Source organism: Bufo bufo, chromosome 4 (assembly GCF_905171765.1).
Source record: "Bufo bufo chromosome 4, aBufBuf1.1, whole genome shotgun sequence".
Lineage (NCBI taxonomy): Eukaryota > Metazoa > Chordata > Amphibia > Anura > Bufonidae > Bufo > Bufo bufo.
This window is the reverse complement of record NC_053392.1, coordinates 473,759,201-473,774,527: the sequence shown is the minus strand read 5'-3', so window position 1 is coordinate 473,774,527 and position 15,327 is coordinate 473,759,201. Positions and strand designations below refer to the sequence as shown.

The 15,327-nt window shown below is 43.4% G+C and overlaps 1 protein-coding gene across 3 annotated transcripts in view; it reads left to right on the top strand.

Moving 5' to 3' along the window:
* ESR1 (estrogen receptor 1) overlaps positions 1 to 15,327 on the top strand; it is a 524,188-nt gene that overhangs the window by 314,776 nt on the left and 194,085 nt on the right. For all 3 annotated transcript variants that reach the window (XM_040429500.1, XM_040429501.1, XM_040429499.1), the window contains one exon: positions 10,546 to 10,736. In XM_040429500.1, the coding sequence (XP_040285434.1) occupies positions 10,546 to 10,736 (191 nt within the window). The remainder of the gene's footprint in view (positions 1 to 10,545; positions 10,737 to 15,327) is intronic.

Sequence of the window (15,327 nt, the reverse complement as noted above, 5' to 3'; positions counted from 1 at the left end):
CTTCTGAACTTTCCCCCTCTTCTTCTTCTCTTCGAGCAGGCACCCACGTGGCATCCACGGACACATCGTCATCATCAACCACTTCACTTGTATCTGACACCTCAGCAAAGGAAGCAGCAGCGGGTACAACATCATCATCATCATCACACTGTACGTCCATGTGTGTAATGCTGCCTGACTGAGACATATCCCTGTTATCTCCATCCTCTGGCAATAATGGTTGCGCATCATTAATTTCATCCAACTGATGTGTAAATAACTCCTCTGACGGATCAATTGAAGCGGCTGTGGTGGCTGTGGTGGTGGTGGCGGTGGGCGGGAGAGTGGTAACTTGAGAGCAGGTGACCGAAGCTGAGCTGAAGGAGGATGGTGCGTCAAGGTTCTTAGCGGAAGCTGTTGAAGATTGGGTGTCCTGTGTAAGCCAGTCAACTATTTTCTCTGAATTTTTCGGGTTCAGGGTATGTGGCCTCTGAACACTGGGCATTATTCCAGGGCCAGCGGAAATCATAGCACCACGACGGCCCCTGCGGGGTGGCCTGCCTCTTTTTTTTTAGATAAGTGGTACTATGCGTGCAAGGTACTGTGCCACCCTATATAATTGGTGGGCAGTGGGCACAGTACAGTCTGTGTGGGCCTGACACACACTGGCTTGCAACTGCGATTATATCACAGAGAAATAATAAATGGACTTTTTTTTATCTGCAAGGTACTGTCTGTGACACCCTGTATGAATGGTGTGCACACAGTACTGTCTGTGAGCCTGCAGCCTCTCACTCGCTTGCAACTGCGATTATATCACAGAGAAATAATAAAGGACTCTCTTTTTATCTGCAAGGTATTGTGAGTGACACCCTGTAACGGTATGAGTGGTGGCCTAGCCAGTGGCCACAGTACAGTCTGTGTGGGCCTGACACACACTGGCTTGCAACTGCGATTATATCACAGAGAAATAATAAATTGACTTTTTTTTTTATCTGCAAGGTACTGTCTGTGACACCCTGTATGAATGGTGTGCACACAGTACTGTCTGTGAGCCTGCAGCCTCTCACTGGCTTGCAACTGCGATTATATCACAGAGAAATAATAAATTGACTTTTTTTTATCTGCAAGGTTTTGTGAGTGACACCCTGTAACGGTATGAGTGGTGGCCTAGCCAGTGGCCACAGTACAGTCTGTGGGCCAGACACTCACTGGCTTGCAACTGCGATTATATCACAGAGAAATAATAAATGGACTTTTTTTAACCGCCTCCGGACCGCCTAACGCAGGATCGCGTTCCGGAGGCGGCAGCCCTGCGCAGAGTCACGCATATATGCGTCATCTCGCGAGACGCGAGATTTCCTGTGAACGCGCGCACACAGGCGCGCGCGTTCACAGGATCGGAAGGTAAGCGAGTGGATCTCTAGCCTGCCAGCGACGATCGTTCGCTGGCAGGCTGGAGATGTGATTTTTTTAACCCCTAACAGGTATATTAGATGCTGTTTTGATAACAGCGTCTAATATACCTGCTACCTGGTCCTCTGGTGGTCCCTTTTGTTTGGATCGACCACCAGAGGACACAGGTAGCTCAGTAATAAGTAGCACCAAGCACCACACTACACTACACCCCCTTCCCCGTCACTTATTAACCCCTTATTCACCCCTGATCACCCCATATAGACTCCCTGATCACCCCCATGTCATTGATCACCCCCCTGTCATTGATCACCCCCCTGTAAGGCTCCATTTAGACGTCCGTATGATTTTTACGGATCCACTGATACATGGATCGGATCCGCAAAACACATACGGACGTCTGAATGGAGCCTTACAGGGGAGTGATCAATGACGGGGGTGATCACCCCATATAGACTCCCTGATCACCCCCCTGTCATTGATCACCCCCCTGTAAGGCTCCATTCAAACGTCCGTATGTTTTTTACGGATCCACGGATACATGGATCGGATCCGCAAAACACATACGGACATCTGAATGGAGCCTTACAGGGGGGTGATCAATGACGGGGGTGATCACCCCATATAGACTCCCTGATCACCCCCTTGTCATTGATCACCCCCCTGTCATTGATCACCCCCCCTGTAAGGCTGCATTCAGATGTCCGTATGTTTTTTACGGATCCACGGATACATGGATCGGATCCGCAAAACACATACAGACGTCTGAATGGAGCCTTACAGGGGGGTGATCACCCCATATAGACTCCCTGATCACCCCCCTGTCATTGATCACCCCCCTGTCATTGATCACCCCCCTGTAAGGCTCCATTCAGACATCCGTATGATTTTTACGGATCCACTGATACATGGATCAGATCCGCAAAACACATACGGACGTCTGAATGGAGCCTTACAGGGGGGTGATCAATGACAGGGGGTGATCACCCCATATAGACTCCCTGATCACCCCGCTGTCATTGATCACCCCCCTGTCATTGATCACCCCCTTGTAAGGCTCCATTCAGACGTCCGTATGATTTTTACAGATCCACGGATACATGGATCAGATCCGCAAAACACATACGGACATCTGAATGGAGCCTTATAGGGGGGTGATCAATGACAGGGGGGTGATCACCCCATATAGACTCCCTGATCACCCCCCTGTCATTGATCACCCCCTGTCATTGATCACCCCCCCTGTAAGGCCGCATTCAGATGTCCGTATGATTTTTACGGATCCACGGATACATGGATCGGATCCGCAAAACACATACGGACATCTGAATGGAGCGTTATAGGGGGGTGATCAATGACAGGGGGGTGATCACCCCATATAGACTCCCTGATCAGCCCCCTGTCATTGATCACCCCCCTGTCATTGATCACCCCCCTGTCATTGATCACCCCCCTGTAAGGCTGCATTCAGATGTCCGTATGTTTTTTACGGATCCACGGATACATGGATCGGATCCGCAAAACACATACGGACATCTGAATGGAGCCTTATAGGGGGGTGATCAATGACAGGGGGGTGATCACCCCATATAGACTCCCTGATCACCGCCCCTGTCATTGATCACCCCCCTGTAAGGCTCCATTCAGAAATTTTTTTGGCCCAAGTTAGCGGAAATTATTATTTTTTTCTTACAAAGTCTCATATTCCACTAACTTGTGTCAAAAAATAAAATCTCACATGAACTCACCATACCCCTCACGGAATCCAAATGCGTAAAAATTTTTAGACATTTATATTCCAGACTTCTTCTCACGCTTTAGGGCCCCTAGAATGCCAGGGCAGTATAAATACCCCACATGTGACCCCATTTCGGAAAGAAGACACCCCAAGGTATTCGCTGAGGGGCATATTGAGTCCATGAAAGATCAAAATTTTTGTCCCAAGTTAGCGGAAAGGGAGACTTTGTGAGAAAAAAAATAAAATAATAAATTTCCGCTAACTTGTGCCAAAAAAAAAAAAAATCGATGAACTCGCCATGCCCCTCATTGAATACCTTGGGGTGTCTTCTTTCCAAAATGGGGTCACATGTGGGGTATTTATACTGCCCTCGCATTTTAGGGGCCCTAAAGCGTGAGAAGAAGTCTGGGATCCAAATGTCTAAAAATGCCCTCATAAAAGGAATGTGGGCCCTTTTGCGCATCTAGGCTGCAAAAAAGTGTCACACATCTGGTATCGCCGTAATCAGGAGAAGTTGGGCAATGTGTTTTGGGGTGTCATTTTACATATACCCATGCTGGGTGAGATAAATATCTTGGTCAAATGCCAACTTTGTATAAAAAATGGGAAAAGTTGTCTTTTGCTGAGATATTTATCTCACCCAGCATGGGTATATGTAAAAAGACACCCCAAATCACATTGCCCAACCTCTCCTGAATACGGCGATACCACATGTGTGACACTTTTTTGCAGCCTAGGTGGGCAAAGGGGCCCACATTTCAAAGAGCACCTTTCGGATTTCACAGGTCATTTACCTACTTACCACACATTAGGGCCCCTAGAATGCCAGGGCAGTATAACTACCCCAAAAGTGACCCCATTTTGGAAAGAAGACACCCCAAGGTATTCCGTGAGGGGCATGGCGAGTTCCTAGAATTTTTAATTTTTTGTCACAATTTAGCGGAAAATGATGATTTTTTTTCTTTTTTTTTTTTTCTTACAAAGTCTCATATTCCACTAACTTGTGACAAAAAATAAAAACTTCCATGAACTCACTATGCCCATCACGAAATACCTGGGGGTGTCTTCTTTCCAAAATGGGGTCACTTGTGGGGTAGTTATACTGCCCTGGCATTTTAGGGGGCGAATGCGTGAGAAGTGGTTTGAAATCAAAATCTGTAAAAAAAGGCCGGTGAAATCTGAAAGGTACTCTTTGGAATGTGTGGCCCCTTTGCCCACCTAGGCTGCAAAAAAGTGTCACACATCTGGTATCCCCGTACTCAGGAGAAGTTCGGCAATGTGTTTTGGGGTGTCTTTTTACATATACCCATGCTGGGTGAGAGAAATATCTTGGCAAAAGACAACTTTTCCCATTTTTTTTATACAAAGTTGGCATTTGACCAAGATATTTATCTCACCCAGCATGGGTATATGTAAAATGACACCCCAAAACACATTGCCCAACTTCTCCTGAGTACGGAGATACCACATGTGTGACACTTTTTTGCAGCCTAGGTTGGCAAAGGGGCCCACATTCCAAAGAGCACCTTTCGGATTTCACCGGCCATTCTTTACAGATTTTGATTTCAAACTACTTCGCACGCATTTGGGGCCCTAAAATTCCAGGGCAGTATAACTACTCCACAAGTGACCCCATTTTGGAAAGAAGACACCCCAAGGTATTCCGTGAGGGGCATGGCGAGTTACTATAATTTTTTATTTTTTGTCACAAGTTAGCGGAAAATGCTGATTTTATTTTTATTTTATTTTTTCTTACAAAGTCTCATATTCCACTAACTTGTGACAAAAAATAAAAACTTCCATGAACTCACTATGCCCATCACGAAATACCTGGGGGTGTCTTCTTTCCAAAATGGGGTCACTTGTGGGGTAGTTATACTGCCCTGGCATTTTAGGGGCCGAATGCGTGAGAAGTGGTTTGAAATCAAAATCTGTAAAAAATGGCCGGTGAAATCTGAAAGGTGCTCTTTGGAATGTGGGCCCCTTTGCCCACCTAGGCTGCAAAAAAGTGTCACACATCTGCTATCCCCGTACTCAGGAGAAGTTGGGAAATGTGTTTTGTGGTGTCTTTTTACATATACCCATGCTGGGTGAGAGAAATATCTTGGCTAAAGACAACTTTTCCCATTTTTTTATACAAAGTTGGCATTTGACCAAGATATTTATCTCACCCAGCATGGGTATATGTAAAATGACACCCCAAAACACATTGCCCAACTTCTCCTGAGTACGGAGATACCACATGTGTGACACTTTTTTGCAGCCTAGGTGGGCAAAGGGGCCTACATTCCAAAGACCACCTTTCGGATTTCACCAGCCATTTTTTACAGATTTTGATTTCAAACTACTTCGCACGCATTTGGGCCCCTAAAATGCCAGGGCAGTATAACTACCCCACAAGTGACCCCATTTTGGAAAGAAGACACCCCCAGGTATTTCATGATGGGCATAGTGAGTTCATGGAAGTTTTTATTTTTTGTCGCAAGTTAGTGAAATATGAGACTTTGTAAGAAAAATAAAATAAAAAATCATCATTTTCCGCTAACTTGTGACAAAAAATAAAAAGTTCTATGAACTCACTATGCCCATCAGCGAATACCTTGGGGTGTCTACTTTCCGAAATGGGGTCATTTGTGGGGTTTTTCTACTGTCTGGGCATTGTAGAACCTCAGGAAATATGACAGGTGCTCAGAAAGTCAGAGCTGCTTCAAAAAGCAGAAATTCACATTTTTGTACCATAGTTTGTAAACGCTATAACTTTTACCCAAACCATTTTTTTTTTTTACCCAAACATTTTTTTTTATCAAAGATATGTAGAACAATAAATTTAGAAAAAAATGTATATATGGATGTTGTTTTTTTTGCAAAATTTTACAACTGAAAGTGAAAAATTTCTTTTTTTTGCAAAAAAATCGGTAAATTTCGATTAATAACAAAAAAAGTTAAAATGTCAGCAGCAATGAAATACCACCAAATGAAAGCTTTATTAGTGAGAAGAAAAGGAGGTAAAATTCATTTGGGTGGTAAGTTGCATGACCGAGCAATAAACGGTGAAAGTAGGGTAGGTCAGAAGTGTAAAAAGAGGCCTGGTCATTAAGGGTGTTTAAGCTAGGGGCCTGAGGTGGTTAATCTGCAAGGTTTTGTGAGTGACACCCTGTAACGATATGAGTGGTGGACTAGCCAGTGGCCACAGTACAGTCTGTGGACCAGACACTCACTGGCTTGCAACTGCGATTATATCACAGAGAAATAATACATTGACTTTTTTTTATCTGCAAGGTACTGTCTGTGACACCCTGTATGAATGGTGTGCACACAGTACTGTCTGTGAGCCTGCAGCCTCTCACACACGGGCAGGCAACAGCAATATATATATATATATATATATATATATATAAATAAAAAAAAGCAGACTGATATACCAGCCCTAAAAAGGGCTTTTTTGGGTGCTGTCAGGACGCTGTCCTTACAGCAGATGAGTCTGTGGACACAGAACACTGCCCTAGCTAACGCTTTGCCTATTAAATCAGCAGCAGCAGCACTGTCCCTCCTCTCACTAAGAATGCAGCTTCCGAATGAATCTAAAATGGATGCTGTCCAGGAGGTGGGAGGGTCTGGGAGGGAGGGTTTGCTGCTGATTGGCTGGAATGTGTCTGCTGACTGTGAGGTACAGGGTCAAAGTTTGCTCAATGATGATGTATAGGGGGGAAGACCGAACATCGCATATGTTCGCCCGCCGCGGCGAATGCGAACAAGCTATACTCGCCGGGAACTATTCGCCGACGAACTATTCGGGACATCTCTAATAGCCTACTGCAGAACCCAATATAAAGGTTTCCACACCTTTATTTTGTGCTTAATGACCAAGCACCACTAGCAGTATACGTTGTCAATTACGTTGTCAATTTCAAATGCATACTTACTTGCGTTTCAACGCTATCTCCCAACTGCTTCTAGACCCAGCTGCTTTGTTTGGGTCCCTGGATGTAAATTGCTGGCTACAGTGGTGACCTGCTCCCCTTGCGTCATGAGAAATGAGTGACGGAAGGGCAGCAGGTCACCTTTGCAGCCAGCGATTGGCTGAAGCGGCATCAAACCAGAAGTTTACATCCAGAGACCCGAATGGAGCAACGGAGGCTGGATAGAGCAGGAATCAGGGGCCAGCATCAGGAAGCAGGTAAGTATGCTTTCTTTTGTAGGTGTGCCCAGGAGAACTATCCTCCTAAATGTGCACATCCTCTTTAAGCCTAACATATTTGTCTAGAATACTCCAGTTTTCTATGGCACTCCCGTACTGGAGTGAGTTTGAGACTTTTTTTTTTTTTTTTTTTTAAAGAGCCCCAGTGATAAATGTGGCGTGAAACTTTTTAACATAGCAAAATGTGTCCACTTTCCCACCAACTTTTCAAAAAAGGAGTGGTGTAAAAATGTGAAAAGTCCCAAGATTTCTGCGCAAGTGACCCCAAAAAGTCCCAAAAGTCCTATTTTGTGACTTTTTTAAGCCAGATTTCTGGAGTGCAGGGCTTGATAAATTCTTTAACATGTCAGTAAATGCACTGTGTCTTATAGATCATTTAACCAAGTAAATTATGGTGCAATGCACCTCTCACCTCTCCACAATGTCATTGCTGGAGGGTAAGGATGATGGTCTATTGGAGCCTGTTTATTGGGTCCCACTGTTTGTAGTGTGCCACAGCTGTGGCTTCCCCTGCTTGTTTCATTGCACGTGTGAATCCAGCAAAGTATAAGGCGTTTCAAATGTCCAATTTCTGTATGTATAGTGTTGCTGTACACTGCAGATGTTTGCTGTTCCTACAGTGGTGAAATCAATGTTTGGACTTGTAATACACTTGTTAACCTTTTCTACCCTGGAGGTTTTTCATTTTTGCGTTTCCATTTTGCGCTCCCTGCCATGCCAAAGGCATAATAAAAATTTTTAAAAATTCCATTAAAATAGCCTTATGAGGGCTTGTTTTTTGCAGGACAAATTGTGCTTTCCAATGACATCATTTAATATTGCATATAATGTAGTGGGAGGCAGTAAAGAATTCCAAATGGGGTGGAATTGGAAAAAAAAAGCTATTCTGCCACAGCTTTATGGTTTTTTATTTATTTACAATGTTCGATGTGTGATAAAACTGACTTTCATTCTAGGTCAGTACAAATCCGGCAATACCTTATATGTATAGTTTTTTCTGGTGGTTTGATACTGGTGGTTTGATTCAATAGAATAGCATAGAAAAAAATATTATTTTTTTTTTCATCACCACATTCTGACCCGTATAACTTTTTTGTAGCTATGTGTACAGAGCTGTGTGAGTACTGTACTTTTGTACTTTTCATTGATACCATTCTGGAGTATTTACAGCTTTTTGATCACTTTTATCCACAGGAAAAGGGATAAGTGTGTGATTGGCGTGTCTCTGACCACTAGGGCCCCTGCTGATCGCAAAAACGGGGGCCCGCAGGGGCATAGCTAAAGGCTCATGGGCCCTGGTGCAAGAGTTCAGCTTGGTCCCGCTTTCCCTCAGTGCTTTGTGGCCAGGCTGAGGGAAGCACATAGCCTTTGTGCTGCCTGAGGCAAAAATTGAAACTGCACCCCCCATGCCAAATTCTTGACCTAACCCCTTCCCTCCAGCCAGAGGTGTAACTTGAGCAGCATGCACTTTCTGTAATACCGATGTGTTCTTGTGCGGCACACGGGTCTTTGGCCCGGAAGCGACTGCTACCTCTGCACCCTCTGTAGCTATGCACCAGGGGGCCCCTGTTTAAAGTGAGTGGGTGACACTCATGCAGGCTACTGCTCAATTCAACTCTTTGGGGCTGCCAGAGATAGCTGAGTGATTGCACATCTTATGGTCTAATCACCTTAAAAATCTGCAGGGTTAGGGTTCTTTCACACTTGCGTTGTTGTGTTCCGGCATAGAGTTCCGTCGTCGGGGCTCTATGCCGGAAGAATCCTGATCAGGATTATCCCCATGCATTCAGGATGCATCAGGATCTTCAGTTCCGGAACAGAACGCTTTTTGGCCGGAGAAAATACCGCAGCATGCTGCGCTTTTTGCTCCGGACAAAACTCCTGAACACTTGCCGCAAGGCCGGATCCGGAATTAATGCCCATTGAAAGACATTAATCCGAATCCGGCCTTAAGCTAAACGTCATTTTGGCGCATTACCGGATCCGACGGTTAGCTTTTTCTGAATGGTTACCATGGCTGCCAGGACACTAAAGTCCTGTTTGCCATGGTAAAGTGTAGTGGGGAGCGGGGAGCAGTATACTTACCGTCCGACGGACGGTAAGTATACTGCTCCCCCGCTCCCCACTACTACTATGGCAACCAGGACTTTAATAGCGTCCTGGCTGCCATAGTAACACTGAACGCATTTTGAAGACGGATCCGTCTTCAAATGCTTTCAGTTCACTTGCGTTGTTATGGATCCGGCGGGCACTTCCGGCAAATGGAGTACATGACGGATCCGGACAACGCAAGTGTGAAAGAGGCCTTACTAACATATAAAAGTACCTATGTGTATCTTTCTAAGTATTTTTATAAACAGTCATAGAGCTCATTTATATAAATATAGATGCAGTGTAACATTTCACTGGAATAACAGCTACTTGCCCTATTTAAACTTCTGTGGATAAAGAAATGAGTTATGTGACTTCACTACTGTATCTGAAGGAGTGATACATTCTTTTGAAAGTTTAGTGTTTTTAATCTGTGCTTCAGATTTTGTCATGAGTGGGAGCACCAAACTGTGAAAGGTGCCGTTCTCATTAATACATCTCACACATCATTAAGTGAAAGATCTATCTACTAAAATGATTGCCGGCAGCATCTGGTTTACAATCAAGAGAGATATCATTCATAAAAGCTGGAGCGGAGTGCCAAGAGACCAATCCTAGAACTAGGGTTTTCCAACATATGCCTTTTGGCACAGGCCTACCCTCAATGGAGGCAGACCACACGACTGCTACGGGAAGGGGAGGGGGGAGGCTGGCGCTCAACTTATTTTCCTGAAAAGAAAACACTTGTCGAACACATACAGGGAAACTGGGTAGGGCAGGGGAGTCCATATTACGTTTTAATATGGGCCCTATGCAGTCTGTGTGAATCCCTGACCTTTTGGTATATTAAAATACTAATATATACTGTGTTAACGCATGATGAAGAGGGTGATGCGCCCTTGAAACGCATTTCAAAATAAAGATACCACCCAAAACTTACCAAGTTCCGAGATCTTTTCTTTAGGGAGAGCGCCGTTGGATGGGTCCTGTTTTTCCTGCGCTTTGTTCTGCTGTTTAAGGTCATGCCACAGCACCTCAATGGGATTTATATGTGCCACATAAATAGGGGTATTATTATCATTGATTTGTGTCTGAAAAGCTATTTCTGCTCACTCTTTTTCAGGTCGGGTTCAGACAACAGACGTCAACTTGGGAGAGAACGAATATCTTCATCTAATGATAAGGGAACAGCACCAATGGAGTCCAGTAAGGAGACTCGATATTGTGCAGTTTGCAGTGACTATGCATCTGGGTATCACTATGGAGTGTGGTCATGTGAAGGCTGCAAGGCTTTCTTCAAAAGAAGTATACAAGGTATAGTACAGTGTTCCTCATGATAAGACTTTACATTTGCTCATGCCTTTTGTTCTTTCCCTCTGGATTGGGTTTTACTTGACTAAAAGAGTTTTACCACTAACCTGCATTTAGTTAAGGGAGTTGTAAAAATAAATGTGCTGTCTTCTACCAAAAACGGTGCCACACCCGTCCATAGCTTGTGTGTGGTATTGCTGCTAAGCCCCATTCACTTAAATGGAGCGAGATGCAATACTAGACACAACCTATGGACAGTTATACCCCTTTTAGGACTCATGTACACAGCCATTGCCGTTTTGCAGTCCGCAAACTGCGTATCTGAAAAATATGGATACGATCATATGTATCCTACGCATTCCACCGTCCCTATTGTACAAATGCCTATTCTAGAATAGATAAATGTTCTATAATTTGCTGAATACGTATGTGGAGTGCACACAAATGGCATCTCTTCTGTCAATTTGGACCGTCCTGCAACATGGGGCCAATTTTAGTTCCCAGTCCGCCACTGCAGTAAGGCTCATATTGTTTGTCATTGTGGTATTATGGAGCTGAGATTTCATATCACCAAGTCATTGCTCCATCCTCATCCCTCCACTCCTCTCTTCATTTCTGTCAATCTTGTATTTCTCATTTCACAGTTATGTCTGCACTTTCTTTACATATCTAGATTACCACAGTAGGAGAATGTAATTGTACAATGATGCTGAAATGTCTATTTTAAAAGTAGCCACGTGTGCAAGTGTGTACTATGAGAGTACGGCCACGCGGTGCAGCCACGATGCATCTGAGATCTGCCCAGCCATGCAAGCTGCAGTGGTATTTGATTAGCTCATTAGATGAAGATTGGCTATTGTACATTGTTAATGGACATGTAGTAACCCGCAAAAGCCTACAGCCAATAACAATGCACTATGAACAAACAATCTGTTTCTAATGCATGGCATGGCATCGCTCTAAGGTTCTTGCCATAATGCCCACATGTTGTTTTAATAGAGCAAAAAACAAAAAGACAGTTGTATAGAGAATGAAATTGGGTTTACAAACCTATTGTTCACTTTGTCATCTTGATTACAATATGTGTATTAAGTTACATTAAGCCCTGTATAAGTGTGCACATTTTTTGATTGGAGATGCCTAATGCTTGTTCCAAGCACGTAGTGATGAGCGGCAGGGGCAATATTCACCATATATTCGAGAATTCGCAAATTCGTGATCTCCAGGCATCATTTTCTTGATTGCGAAAATTCGCATAAAATTCGCATAAACATTTTGAACTGGTATTTTTTTTAAAAATTGAATATTCGCGATTACGAATATATTTTGGAATATTCTAAATATTCGCGAATTCTTGAAGTGACGATATTCGTGATTAAAATTCGCAATTTGAATATTCGTGATCAACACTACAAAGCAGGTGGTGCAGGATTTAGACCCTGCACTAGGCATAAAATGATCTCAAAACCTTGACGTAAGTCAGGGGCATCAGGTTGTTGAGGCACTTTGGCATACTAGCTGATTATGTGGGCACTGCTATTGTGCCAACACATTCATTGGCAGGTGGACAGCTGTAAAGTCTCTTGGTGTCACAATTAAGCCTGGTCATGGTACTTCTACCAGAGAGGAGAACACTTTTGTGGCAGTAATTTCCATGTTCAGCGTCTTCATCGCTGGGATTCACATCCCAATGAAGACATCCCGAAATAAGAAAGATCCCAAGGACTGTCTCTTGTAAAAGCATGTGGTAAGGCCTAACAGGTGTCTCTGTTTTACTGTAAGTATGTCAGTATAGTAGGCAATTAAAAAAATTGTAATCAAAGTCCATTTATGGCAAAGAAAACATAAAATGAAGTACTGTAAAAAATAAAACAAATACACAAAACATTTTTATATAAGACATTTTATTAAATAAAAAAGATATACAATAATGTACAGTAACACATTTACTATAAATTCATACACTTAGGCCTGGGCTACAGTGCAACTTTTTGTTGAGTGATTGATTTTAACTATTGAATGACATCTGCAGTCCACAAGATTCAACTGAATTCTGTAGTTCAACAAGTAAAATCAATCAGAAGCACTACAAAAAGTCGTAGTGTAGCCTAACCCTTAGGGCTCATGCAAACTTATTTTTTTTCTGTGTCCGTTCCGTTTTTTGGGGGGTCTGTATGCAGAGCCATTCACTTCAATGGGACCACAAAAAAAAATTACAGAAATTACTGTGTGCATTCTGTGTCCGTATGTCCGCGTGGCCACTCCGCAAAAAAAAGAACATATCCTATTATTGTCTGTGAAGGTCAAAAAGATAAGCCAGCACTCCCCATATTACCTCTCCTGCAAGGACCCGGTCCAGTCCGTAGTACTGTATAATCCAGGAAAACTAAGAAAAATGTCCAGCACTGAGATGAATAAAAAGTCTTCAATCTTTATTCCATAAATTTAAAAGAATACAATTCTTCACATGGACAGCAGTAACGCCACCAACGCGTTTCGATCTATCAGATCTTAATCATGGTATTGGTGAAATGCAAGTATAATATTATGAACAATATCTTTAATCAGATTGAACTGATTGCTATATTGGAGAATAAGCACAGGTTTACTTTTAAATCTTGCTGTTTGCAACTCTGCTTTTTTATTGATATTTTTATTAACAAGACTGATACGTTTTTTTTTGGAGACTAGCTGTCTGGCATGGCGTAGGGACCAATTTGTATAACTGCGCATTTTTAGCTGTTAGGTCAGTATTTCTGCCTTTTCATATTATATCTGTAAATAATAAATCAAGGCAACTGGACTTACTTCAGTAATGCCTTGATTCAGTAAGTCCAGTTGCCTTGATTTATTCTTTACAGATATACCATGACCTGGATAAATGAGAACCTTCACAGACTTCTTCTCATATTGGGTAGGATCAGAGCAGTTGCGCTTAACGCGCATTAATTCGCCTATGGGGATTGCTTTAATGGTGTGTTTTGGGTGTGAACTGGCAGCATGTAAGATTGTGTTGCCTGCTGTTGCTTTTCTAGGAGTGGAAGAGACTATTAATTCCTTCCCCATCCCACACAGTGTTAAATCCAGAAAGGAAACAATGTGTGGATCTTGATCGTAAGTGAACCTCAGATTATAGTCATTTCTGTTTAAATGATTCACAAATTCTGGTATAGCAGACACATCGCCCCGCAGGTCATCGATGTATCTGCTATACCAGAAAAGGTTATCAGAAAACAGATTTTCATCGCCATAAATGGCTTGATTCTCCCAATAGGCCATTACCAGGATTGCCAGCGAAGGTGAATATTTCACCCCCATTGATACACCTGAAACCTGCATATAAAAATGACCATCGAAGGAGAAGTAATTATGTTTCATCAAAAAAGCAACTGCCTGTATTATGTATTCACATAGATCCGTGGTGTAATCACTCCAAAATTCCAACTGATGTTTCAGTGCTACAAGTGCCACATCATAACATCACATATCAACCAACAGAATTCTCTGTTCCATGAAAAGCTGCACAGAACATCTCTGCTATCTTGTAGAAAACCAGGTAATCCCCTCACTAATAGCTGAAGCAGAGAGTCTACTCATCCCCACAACCTTTCACACACTGCCCCTATTCCCGAGACAATTGGTCTCATAGGTGGATTTTGGGCACATTTGTGTACCTTGGGCAGTGCATGAAGTATTGGTACGGTAGGGTATTCTACATAAATAAATTCTGCCTGTTTTTCAGAAATTACTCTTAGAGCTACACCTTCTGCTGAATTTCAGCCATTGGGTTATAATCAATCCTTCGATATGTGGTAGTATGCAAAATAATTGTGGAGCCCCAGTTATTGGTCTTCAACACAGTGAAAGCCAGATATCCCTCAAAGGAAGGAAAACTGAGCAAAGGGGTGTCCCCATTACAGAGATCACCAAATCCACCATATTAAGTCGCCCCTATGTCAAGATCCCGCTCTTTTACAAGCTTTAAGGATGTGACAGGGAAGACCTAAGCCAGTTATCCATCCACAGACAGCTGTTTCAGGGTGTTGCCCCTCATCAGTGTGGAGTAGGATTCTGGCTAACCGGGAGCAATGCCTTGGAGACTACTCAAACAAAACAATGGCTGATCTTAGGGAGACCAGCTACAGAACATACTGTGGAGCCTCAGTTAACAGTCTCAACACAGCAATCCAAAGTGCAAAGCTCCCTGGGAAACAGTAATATGCAAAATAATTGTGAAGCCCCAGTTATGGGTCTTCAACACAGTGAAAGCCAGATATCCCTCAAAGGAAGGAAAACTGAGCAAAGGGGTGTCCCCATTACAGAGATCATTAATATGGTGGATTTGGTGATCTCTGTAATGGGGACACCCCTTTGCTCGGTTTTCCTTCCTTTGAGGGATATCTGGCTTTCACTGTGTTGAAGATAATGGCAAGGGCCCAGGGGTGCAGACAGGGGCCAGGGAGGCACAGACAGTGGCCTGGGGGATACAGGCCAGGGCAGGTACAGAAAAGGCCCAGAGGGGTGCAGATAAGGGTCAGGGGCTGTGCTGAAAGAGCCAGGGAGGCACAAACAGGGGCAAGGGGCTGCGCTGACA